The sequence below is a fragment of the Triticum urartu genome, chromosome 1A (genome assembly GCF_056163025.1).
Source record: "Triticum urartu cultivar PI428250 chromosome 1A, HENAU_Tu73, whole genome shotgun sequence".
Taxonomy (NCBI): domain Eukaryota; kingdom Viridiplantae; phylum Streptophyta; class Magnoliopsida; order Poales; family Poaceae; genus Triticum; species Triticum urartu.
The window spans coordinates 535,581,227-535,593,459 of NC_141873.1; the positions used below are offsets into that span (position 1 = coordinate 535,581,227).

Here is a 12,233-nt window from a genome sequence, read left to right on the forward strand (position 1 = left end):
AGCCGCCTCAGTTCCTGATTCCAATTATTGTAAAAAGCATGATTATTGGTTAAATAAAGTCACCAAAATTCAAAAAACGAATAAGCACCCAATACATTGATCAGATCAACCATCTGTTGTCATGGGGGCGAGCTAATAAATCGCTACCTTACAAATTGTAGATTGGTAAATTTTTCATTTGTATGGATTACTTGCACAGGGTTGAAGTAATGATATCAGCTCTAATGTTCATTGTCCAACTTCCATATTACAGATATAGACCAAGTAGCTTCTCCAACCAAAGTGGTCTTTTACACACAAATTGTAGAGTGGTAAATTTTTATTTGTACGGATTACTTTGACAGGGTTAAAGTAATGACATCAGCTCAAATGTACATTGAGACCTTAAGTTGGCTCAATGCAAGTGAAAATAAGAAGTTTGTTTGTTTTTCTAAAAAAATATATTTTATTTACATACTACTGATATAATGTATATCATATATAAATATTTATCAATGTAGAGTGGTAAATAATAAAAATAATAATGCAGAGACCACCACAACCATATGGACATGCAAATCTCACAAAATATATATAGATATCAGTTAAGCATCATTACACAACGTCAGAGGATAGTCAAGGAAACAGAAAGGGAGGCGAGTGACCAATTCTCCACAAGACTTTGGCAACCTGAGGCGACCGGCAATTCTCAAAGACATCACTATCAACCGATTCTCCATTAGTCCATTGACAGTCTTGAGTGACAAGCTTCAGCAGACAACCACTTCTTCCCCCTAACCGATGCAATTCTTGTTACTCAATTCTTGTCCTCCCTGTTGAACAGCACCCAAGTTGTTTCCCCCCGCTTTATATATGTTCCAGATTGCGTAGGCGCTTATGCCAGGGCTTAAGCACATCCAGAGAATATAGAGGCTATGAACTTTCCGAAGGTAACGCCTATATATCGTCCAGGTGAGATGCAACAAACATTTATTCATAGTAGTCATATAAATAAAAGATGAAAAACAACAGATGGCATGAATAACTAAGAAAGAAAGAAAGAAAAAAGGGCAAAGAAAATATGTACTGTACCAGGCGATGCTTTGGGGCCTAGGTTTGATGTGCGCCGAGAGATGGTGCATGAGCTGAACGTTTGAGTAGCACATGGAGCCGTCGTTGCGCTTATAGCCGTGGCGCAGGATGAGGTCGTAGAGCCTCTCCTTCTTCTCCTGGATCTGCTCCAGGACCTCCCTCCCGGCTTCTTCTTTCCCGTGCGATGACAAGGCCTAGTTAGTTTGGCACACATCATGTATCTAATTATTTTCATCATCATTAAGATTAATAAGAAAAGAAAAGAAGACTGGATAACTAGGGATTTCGAGATCGGACTAGCACCTGCGTGAGCGTGAGATTCGGGCGGCCCAAGCCGGGAGCGGCGGGGCGAAGCCGGCTGAGCGCCGGCGGTAGAAGGCGGCCGCCACCGGCGAGCCTCCTTCCGGCGGCGCATCGGAGAGCCGCCATCGCCATCTTCGGTCAACGGCGACTATGGATCTTGGCTTGTTGGTCGTTGGTGCGGCTAGGGTTGGTTCTTGGCCCTCAGGAGGATGAAGGAGGCCACGGCCGGCGCCGTATTTATTATATTATCATCACAATCCGCCAGGCCCGGCCCAAACTCCTCATCTTTCGTGGGGGAGGAGGTAGTAGAGAGGGGACCTCCCATCTGCCGCATTCTGCGGCAGACTGGAGGGGCTTCGCACAGGGGGTGCTTCGTTTGGGCCGGCCCACGAAGGAGCAGCTACTGACGTAAAATACAACGCAAAAATGTGAGGGCGACTGGAGAATTGAACTCGAGACCTCCCGTTTAATACCCGCATGCGGTAGCCATTGCACCACTAAACGTTCTTTAACAACACTAAGCAGCAAATACTATAAGAACATAATCCACGACAGATCTAAACTTTTATAGAAGTTCGAACGCAGTTCATTCTTTTTTTGCAGGAAAAACGCAGTTCGTTTTCAAAACCTGTATCTTTTTTTGAACGCAGACAATTCCAAAAATAGCGAATAATTTTTTTTAAATGTTGAACATTTTTTGACCTTTGATTTTTTTTGAAAAGCAGAAAAGTTTTTTTAATGTTGAACAAATTTTGCAAAAAAAGAACATTTCATAAATTTTTAAACGAAAAATAGAAAAAGCGAACATTTTTTGAAACTTGGAACAAAATTTGAAGAAAGAGAACATATTTTTGGATCTGTGAACAATTTTTGAGAAAGGGAACATTTTTTGTAACTCTGAACAAAATTTGGCAATGCGAACATTATTTTGAATTGTTAACATTTTTTGAAAATGCGAACAAGATTTGAAACTCGAACATTTTTTTGAAGCTTGGAACAAAATTTGAAAAAAGCGAACATATTTTTGGATCTGTGAACAATTTTTGAGAAAGGGAACATTTTTTGTAACTCTGAACAAAATTTGGCAATGCGAACATTATTTCGAATTGTGAACATTTTTTGAAAATGCGAACAAGATTTGAAACTCAAACATTTTTTTGAAGCTTGGAACAAAATTTGAAAAAAGCGAACATATTTTTGGATCTGTGAACAATTTTTGAGAAAGGGAACATTTTTTGTAACTCTGAACAAAATTTGGCAATGCGAACATTATTTCGAATTGTGAACATTTCTTGAAAATGCGAACAAGATTTGAAACTCGAACTTTTTTGAATTAATTTTAAAAAGATTTCAAATGTGAACAAAATTTTGAAAATCAGAACAAACAAACAAAGAAAGCATGAAAATTTTCGAAATTCTGAACAAAATTTTGTAATGTGAACACTATTTCAGAAATATGAACAATTTTTGACAAAAAGAACATTTTCGAAAATTCTGAACCATATTTGAACTTTTCGAAAAGCTTACAAAGAAAAAGTAAAAAATATTGAAAAAGAAAAACAAAGAAAACAAGAAAACAAGAAAGAACAGAATAAGACTGAAGAAAAAATAGTACAAGGAACATATGGGTTTTTCGTCGCTCTTAGTTTCTTTAAGTTTAGCATTGCTCTCTTACAGATCCATGAGCCGGTCGCGGTGGCTAGCGAGTGTGTATCGCTACTGGAGGTGGTAGGTTCGATCCCTAGCGCCATTGTTTTTTTGCGGTTCATCTCGCGAGGCGAAACCACTCAAATGGGCCGGCACAGGGGTGAGCTGCGCCCTGTGCGAAGCGGCGACTACTTGCCGCAGTAAGCGGCGAATAGGGAATTCCAGTAGAGAGTTTATCACGATTGTTGTTGATCCCTAGCGCCATTGTTTTTTTGCGGTTCATCTCGCGAGGCGAAACCACTCAAATGGGCCGGCCCAGGGTGAGCTGCGCCCTGTGCGAAGCGGCGACTACTTGCCGCAGTAAGCGGCGAATAGGGAATTCCAGTAGAGAGTTTATCACGATTGTTGTTGTTGTATGCTGATGGGCCAGCCCGGTAAGGCGCGACTGCTTTCTTGTTTTCCTTTTTTTTTCCTGTTTAGATTTCGCCTTTTTGCCCTTTTCTTCCTTTGCCTTGTCATGACTGGTTTATTATACTCCTATAAACACAAGGCATTCACTTTTTTTCAAGCTGGTTGCACACTGGATATTATTCCAGGGCCACGCATGCATAACTTCCAATGACATCATCATGTCCTTTTCTTATTTCGGAGAGCGCACGTACGCACGCGGTGCTCTTTTTCCTAATCACTTTTTGTTGTATTCCATGACATGCATGCTTTATCTAACGTCAGCTTCTGCTAGCTTTTATCGGGTCGGGTTGCACGTACGCGAGTTGAGCTCCGCCGGTCGGCCGGCCACGCGTCTGCTTTGTGCATGGCATTGGCATGTGATACACCAATACGTGACTCAAAGATTGAGATCTAGATGCGGACAAGGATCGATTCATGCATAGTGGAGTATATATTCCCTTGTATACACCCCGGCCCGTCGCAACAACAAATTCTCTTCTTCCCATCGATGCCTCCGCAGCAGCTACATCCATCTCCACCTCCCCACCGGTTCGTGACCCAGGAAGTCAGCAGTCGACGGAGCCCCCGTCTCTGCTCACAAATGACCACGTCTCCTTCTCGCAGGCTGAGGCGGCATACCTTTCCACCGCCGTTTTCGACGATGCCCTTGCCATCGTCATGGTCCCATGCGCCGGCGATCTTGACCTCGAGCACGTCCTGTCGGCTGACGCGTCGGGCTCGCGACCTTCCATGCCGACGGCGCCCCGCCGCCACTAGCTTGACGCCGACGTTGCTTTGCCGACCAGCGCCATCGGAGCCGCCCGCGACGTCGTCGTGGAGAGGTGCTGCCTACAAAGCTGACGTGAGGAGGCGCCTTGCTTCTTGCCCCTCCGCCTCGGCATCAACTGCGGGATGGAGAGCACTCGGCGGCTGCTTCTTCTTTGTTGTCTATATATGCCGTGGGCTCTGTCGTCCGTGTTGTGTCGCGTGCGCGTGCTGCTGCTGTGTCCTAGTCTTTACCCTGTAGTGGCTTTTGGATTGAGGGTTCGCGGTAGTTCTGTCCGGAGCGGGCTTCGTCGACGGAGCAGGGCCTCCCGCATGTGGACCCTTTGTCGTCCGTTCCGCTCTGGGGCAACGGTGGTAAGCCATGTCATCATGGTGTCTAGGGCCCCGTCCGTGGCTAGCGGGCGGCCACGTCCGGGCCATCCACTCCCTCCTGGTCAACCACGGCGTGGGGCGACGGCGCCTGCGTTTGCTTCATCTGCGCCCCATGTGTCTGCTCTGGTACTACACATCCGCCCTCCTCCCGACCCCGTGCGGCCGCCGCCGGGCGGCCACATCCCGATCTTTCCTCGACTTCCCGTGCACCCGCCTCCCTCCGCCGTCGCCGGCAACGTCGTTGGGCGAAGGCCCCGTGGCGCGGCGGCGGTGGACCTCCTCTGGCGTCTTGAGATCTGAGGCGGCGGCGGCCTGATTTGGATCTCCCTCCCGACGAGGATGGCGGGCGGCGGCGGCCGGGGCGCGACGGGGGGTTTGGCTGCAGCCGGCGGGAGTAGTACGAGATGGCGGCAGCGGCGGCCGGGGCGCGTCCCGGGCTGCCGTTACGTCCTCAAACTGCTGCATCTCATCGGATTCGGCGACGGCTCGCTGAAGCACTCCGGGTCTGCATCGCATCACGAGGATTATGGCGGTGGTGGTCATCTCTTACGTGGGAGGTGGTCGACCTGAGACTGGATGATCGGATCTCGAGATCTGTAATCTAGTCCCGGCTACGAGTCGGGGAGACATAGTTGCCGGTGAAAACCGAACCGATGGCGGACGATGGCGGCGTTCTGCGCCGTTACCTTCATGAAGGCATCGTTCTGTAACTATTGTCGACCCACTCGTACTGCTCCGGGGGAAACCCTATGATCTGGTTTTCCAGTTCGGACGATGGCGGCACTGCGGTGTCGTTTCTCTCTTGGGAGCATCGTTTGTGGAGCAGCGCTGGAAATCAGAGGCAGGAGGTGGAGCGGCTTCGTCTTGCACGGAGCTTCGGTGGAGATGTCAAGTCATGCCTGACCGACAGGTGCTACGCTTTGTCATGCCTGGTCGGCAGGTGCTACGCACGACAGATTTTTCAAGGACTTCAAGCTGTGTTGGCCGGTGGTACATGGCAGCATAGCGCTGAGGTGTATCAGTGGCGACCGCGACGTGCTCAGCTGTTTGCGCGCATGGAGGAGGTGCCGTTGGGCGCCGTGGTGGCGTCGACGATAACTTGACCGAGCAAGGTTGATGCATCAGTACAGTTCTGAAGATGGAACGGTGGCAGTTGGCGGCGGCGGCCTCTGAGAGCACGCCGGACCAGTGTGTGCCCCAGACCCGGGAAGTGGCTAGGTTGGGGTCTCAGGTCTTAAATGTTAGGCTTGGCTGCGATGTCTGTTTGGTATTAGGCCCAGACTATCTGCGCCCCTTTATCAGCTGGATAGGTGTAGCGACAGTCTGTTGCTTAGACGGTGGCTTTAGTTTTACTGTTGTATCATTTTGTAAGGTATTGTGAAAATAATTAATAAAGTGGTCGTATGCATCATCCAGATGCAGAGGCCGGGTCATCTTCCTTTTCTAAAAAAAATGTGTGTGCTCTGGTCCATGCAGTCGAGGGATCGATGTGTTCGCGCCGTCGCCTCCCTCCCGGTCGACCACGTTGCTCGGCGACGGCGCCCGCCTCTGCATCGTCTCTCATGTACTACATGCCAATGGTCTGCGCTGCCGAGGGCTGGTTGCTGCCATGGTCCCTGCGCTCGCTCGGACGCATCAAACTCGCATGCATATGGTCGTGACTCGTGACCGAGAGCTCGCATGGCCGCGTCCCTGCGCTCGGCGCCACCGCAGGAGGGCGGCGAGGTCTCACCTCCACGGTCCGATTCGTGGCGCGGCCTCCCCGTCAATGGCAGGATGACGAGCACATGAGGACTGCCTCTCCTCGCTCTCTCTTGGTCCTGCGCTCTGACGCCCCGTGCGCTACGTCCTGTGTGATGCGTTGGCTTGGTGTGTGCGTGTGCTACGTGCTGGGCTCTTGTGAATGTGTCCGTGCGTGCTGCATGGGGGCGCGTGCCCCGTGGTGAGGTCTGACCGACAAGCACGGAGATGTGGTGTGTCGACAGGTACGTCTCCCGCCGGCTGTCCTGCAGAGCACACGGAAGAAGTCCAAGTTTGAACAAACATAAATTTGTACAATATATTCTTTTGTCCAATCATATTTAAAAAAAGGTGTGACTAGGTCTCAGTCAAGTGATATATTATATAACACTAATAGAAAACGGGCCTTTAGTCCCGGTTCCAGAATCGGGACTAAAGGCCCTTCATGTGGCCGCTGTCTGGAGCTCAACAACACCAACCGGGACTAAAGGATTTTTTTAGAAAAAAAACTAATTTTTTTTCTCAATTTTCAATTTTCTGAATTGTTTGTATTTAACCTCTAGTCACTCCTCATCACTACTCAATTTAATCTCTAATCTCTAATCACCCCTCATCATTTCAAATCGTCTAACTTCCCGGCCGGTCACCCATGCTGGCAGGGAGGTGACGCCTACGGCGGACTTTTGTTGGAGATCTAGGGCACCTCTCAAGTGCCGCTTCTTCACCTGGCTGGCCATGAGGAACAGATGTTGGACTTCAGATCGACTAGCCAGACGCGGCCTCCCGCACCAGGATGCATGCCCATTTTGTGAGCAAGAGGAGGAAACCATCGACCACATTCTTCTGACGTGTGTGTTCGCTAGGACTGTCTGGAGAACCCTGTGCTCAGCCCTTGGGAAACCGCAGTGGGCACCAACTGCACAAGACACCCTCAAGGAGTGGTGTGTTGCAAGAACGTCAGGTGTGCATAAGCCGAAGGAGTTGAGGGCGCTTCTTACCCTCGGGCTTTGGGGGCTTTGGAAACACAGGAATGCGATTGTCTTCGACGGCGCCTCTCCATCACTAGAGGTGGTCGTTAGGCGTGTCGTCGTGGAGGGTAGAGCTTGGCAGCAGGCGAGCCTGTTGAAAGGTGAAGTAGACAACACGTTTCAGCTTCTAGTAGGGTGGGCAGGCAGCGAGTAGTCGGGTTAGGTGTTGCGTAGGTGGACTGATGGCTGTGCTGTGTGTTGATGTTATTGTAGCGTTTGAATCTATGTAACATCAACGGTGGCTGGGATTCTTCCCCCCTTCTTCTATACAAGATGATACACACACTCGTGCGTATTCGAGAAAAAAAACTCCAGCCTGAGAAAGCTTAACTTTCGAGTTATATTCTCCCTTGTTTCCATGTCTGCAATTGTTGTTTTTCTGACAATAGTAAGCTGTCAATCATATTAACCCTTAGGTGTTAAAGTTGAGCATGAAGTCACACGTTACAATGTTTGAGTTTGAAACTATTATTCTTAAAACCAATAATTATTTAGTAACACTAATATTTCTTGAATAAGTGGTTTGACCATAGTTTGACCACAATTTGATCAGATTTGACCAAAATTCAACAAAACTGAAATAATTATTTAATAACACTAATATTCTTGAATAATTATTCAGTATCACTAATATTTCTTGAATAAGTAGTTTGACCACAGTTTGACCAGATTTAACCAAAAATTCAAGAAAACTGAAATTTGAGCATAACTTTTTTTCTTTTTAGAATTTAAGGATTCTAAAAATTTGCTAAACGGCCTATGGCAGTCAAAATCAAATACGGATTTCCGTGCTGAACATTTTGATATATTATATTTTTTTACATCGTATGCAAAAGATATAGTCGTTTTACTTTTTCATCATACTTTTTTGCAAAACATGTCCAAATTTATGTTTTTTAATTTTCCTAACTAGTAGATGTAGTAACATAACTACATCTCGAAGGATTTTAATTTTTGAAGCTTTATCATTTTCTTTTTTTTCAAAACTAAAATGGCGATACACAGGGCGGGGGGGGGGGGGGGGTAGAGTTTGAGACACTAATCTGAACTAAAAGGCATCACACCCTTTAGTCCTAGTTCGTGTCTCAAACCGGGACTAAAGGTCCCATTTGAACCGGGACTAATGCCTTTCCGACGCCCTAGCCGCTCGAACCGGGACTAATGCTCACATTAGTCCCGGTTCGTAATGCAACCGGGATAATGTGTACATTGAGAATGGACGAAACCCCTGCTTTCTACTAGTGTAAGAAGCAAAAGAAAAACTAAAAAAAATTATGAATTCCATACAAAATCAAAGGAAGATTGCATTGACTGAGACATAATGAAGTCTCAGTCGACTGAGACTTAGCAAAACTATAGAAAAAATGCCTTTGTTCAATCATTTTTTCCACTAGTTTTGTTGTATATTGCCCGATGCGCCTATGACATTTGGGGGCACAACTTACGGTCCCAATATTTGGAAACACAAATTAATATGTTAACTTCTTTTTCCAATGGCCAGTACTAAGGTGTCGGTGCGCGTCGGCCCAATAGTTGGGCCGGTCGCGCCCCAAGCGTCTGATGCACTGCCTCTGAACCGTGAGATCAAGCCCTCCCTGCATCGTCGTCTACCTCCTGTGTTGTCCTTTCCCTCGAGAAAACGCTGGTGAGAGGAGCCACGACAAGCACCGCAAGCCGTCCCGCTCCCAGCCGTCGTCTACCTCGCCGTCGCCATTCACGCCCCTCGCCATCACCGCCTCATCTGCATCTTCTAGCCGTGGATGCGCCGCTTGCTTCAGCAGTGTCGTTCGTAGTTGTGGCCGGCAACGGGTTGTAGGGCGCGGCTCCATGATTGTAGCATAAGGTTGTGCTTGTTATGAGGAGGGAATAGGGAGAATTTCACCACACTTTGATTGATCACAGGCAGGGGTATATGTATAGCTTGGAGCGCCACTGCCTAGTGGAGATCATGGGGCGAACAACTACCTTGGAGGTGCACAAAGTTTCTTCCTAGCACGAGCTACGCGGTACCTCTTATCTGGACTGTTCGTTTGCTTCAGGATTTGTGCAGAAAAAAGCATCACGAGGAGTGCAGCTGTTCGCTGCAGTGTCATTAGCAGGAGGTGCTGTCCTGTCTGCATGGCTACAGCGTTATGTCATATCCCTACTCCCTAGGCTCTCTGTTGCAACAGTGAAAGACAGAGAAAGAGTGGGCCAAAGCTAGTAAAAAAGGGTGGAGCCCCTGCAGGCAAAGTGAAGAGAGAGGAGTAGCATTTAAGAGTGAGAAAAAAATCATTGAGAAATTTTCTTTGAGAGAAAAGAAAAGTGCCTACGTGGAGACTCAAAGAGAGAGAGAGAGAAAATTCTTTGCAAAATTTGAAGACGCAGGTAGCATGTCACAGCGAGAGAAGACTCTGATTTTTTTTATCAGAGAGAAGAGAGAGAGAGAGAGAGCAGTTGTGTGAGGAAGCTTTTTTGTGTGGAAGGAAGCTTTTATTTACGAAGGTGAAATAGCATATGTGTGTGAGAGAGAGAGCATGCACATGTTGGCATGCGGATGTAGATTCCAGTTGCATGTGAAGATTGAGAGAGTTTTTTGTGAGGAAAGATTTCTTCTTGTAGATAGCCAGCAAGTCAACTAGCGAGAGAGCGGGTCACCAGAGAGAGTGTTTTTTATTTGTGTAGTACTGTAGCCATGACAGTGCTGCATGGTGTCAGAAACGGTAGCCTTCTTGCGCGTCGCTATCGGCGTCCATCCGGTGCCAGAATATTAAGCGTTGAGCATCTGCCTAGCTGCTGATTTTTGAATCTTATGCACATATCTAGATGCACAGGAGCTCAGATTGAACGGCTCTGATAGGGGGTACAGTGTAGCTCGTCCTACAAAAAACCGCTCTCACGTGCACCTTGGACGTGCGCCACTACTTGGCAGCCACGATCTAGAGCACGTACACGCGTACGTGGAGACTATACAGAGCGCGTACGCTACGGCATACAGTAGGCTAATACCCCCCGCAGTCGCATCGTCAGCGGCAACGACGCAAAGACCGGAGCGAAATTCACAGAACACATCCGACGACAGGCCCTTGGTCATGATGTCGGCGAGCTGTTGGCGCGTGGGCACATGAAGAACGCGGAACTCGCCGAGGGCCACACGCTCGCGAACGAAGTGGATGTCCAGCTCCACGTGCTTCGTGCGTCGATGGTGAACTGGGTTCGCAGAGAGGTACACTGCAGACACATTGTCGCACAAGACCAGAGTCGCCTTGGTGACCGGCATGAAGAGCTTGCCGAGCAGCTGTCGGAGCCAGACGCACTCCGCCACGGCGTTGGCCACGCCGCGGTACTCGGCTTCCGCGCTGGAGCGCGACACTGTTGCCTGACGCTTGGAGGACCAGGAAACGAGTGCGTCGCCAAGATAGACGTAGAAGCCCGAGGTGGAGCGTCGGGTGTCGGGGCAGCCGGCCCAGTCGGCGTCGGTGAAGGCACGAAGATCCAAAGTGGTGGAGGCGCGCAGATGAAGGCCAAGGTGAGCCGTGCCGCGGACGTACCGGAGCACACGCTTGACCAGCGCGAGATGGCACTCACGGGGATCGTGCATATGCAGACATATCTGCTGCACGACGTAGGCGATCTCGGGCATGGTGATGGTGAGGTACTGCAGGGCTCCAGAAATGCTGCGGTACGCGGAGGCGTCGTCCACACGGGGCCCGTCGGCGGTCGGAAGCTTGCTCTTGGTGTCGATCGGGGTCGGCAAGGGGCGGCATGTGTCCATGCCGGCGCGATCGAGAACCTCGTCCGCATACTGTTGTTGACAGAGGAAGAAGCCAGCGGGAGTGCGGGACACCTTGATGCCGAGGAAGAAGTGAAGGGGCCCAAGATCCTTCATGGCGAACTCGCTGGTGAGGCCGGCGACCACGCGGCGAAGCAGGGCCGGAGTGGACGCAGTGAGCATGATATCATCCACGTAGAGGAGCAGGTACGCCGTGTCCGAGCCGTGGCGAAGCGCGAACAGGGAGGAGTCCGAGCGAGTGGCGGTGAACCCGAGCGTCTTGACGAAGCCAGTAAAGTGGAGGAACCACGCGCGAGGCACCTGCTTCAGGCCATAGAGGGACTTGGAGAGGCGGCAGACGTGGTGAGGACGCGCACTATCGACGAAGCCAGCGGGCTGGAGGCAGTAGACCTCCTCCTCCAAGTTGTCGTGCAGAAAGGCATTTGAAACGTCGAGCTAGTGCACAGGCCAGCCACGCGAAACCGCCAGGGTGAGGACGGTGCAGATGGTGGCCGGCTTGACGACCGGTGAGAACGTCTTGCCGTAGTCGATGTCGGCGCGTTGACGAAACCCATGCATGACCCACCGGGCCTTGTAGTGGGCGAGGGAGCCATCGGCATTGTTCTTGTGCTTGAAGATCCACTTGTCGGTGATGAGATTGGCACCGGTAGGCCGCGGCACGAGCTCCCAAGTACGGTTCCGCACTAGCGCGTCATACTCGTCGCGCATGGCGGCAAACCAGTTGGGGTCTCGAACCGCAGTGCGGACGGAGCGAGGAACGGGCGAGGGCGCCGCGGTGGTGACGACAAGCGCGACGTCGTAGTAGCATGGGTTCGGTCGAAAGATGCCGCGCTGAGCGCTGGTGACCATCGGCCGCGGGGCCGCCGGAGGTGACGAAGCAGCAGCGCCGACGGGAGCAACAGGCGGGTCCGAGCTTGGACAGGAAGACAACGCGCTTGACGCAGTGGAAGCAGCACCGCTCGCAGAAGATCAAATGACGGAGCTTGAATCCGCACTTGGCGCACTGTGAGGGAGTGTGCGGAGCCGTTCGTCGCCGATCCCACGCTCGTGGTTGAACGCGGGGT

At 50.0% G+C, this 12,233-nt stretch overlaps 1 protein-coding gene across 1 annotated transcript; it reads right to left on the bottom strand.

Moving 5' to 3' along the window:
- Positions 1-546: 546 nt before the first annotated feature.
- Positions 547-1,614, bottom strand: LOC125526689 (uncharacterized). Its single transcript, XM_048691335.2, has 3 exons — positions 1,375-1,614; positions 1,072-1,265; positions 547-936 (listed from the first exon to the last, which is right to left on the bottom strand). The coding sequence occupies exons 1-3, from the start codon at positions 1,504-1,506 to the stop codon at positions 774-776; spliced, it is 489 nt and encodes a 162-aa protein (XP_048547292.1). The 5' UTR covers positions 1,507-1,614; the 3' UTR covers positions 547-773.
- Between the last annotated feature and the right edge of the window lie 10,619 nt (positions 1,615-12,233).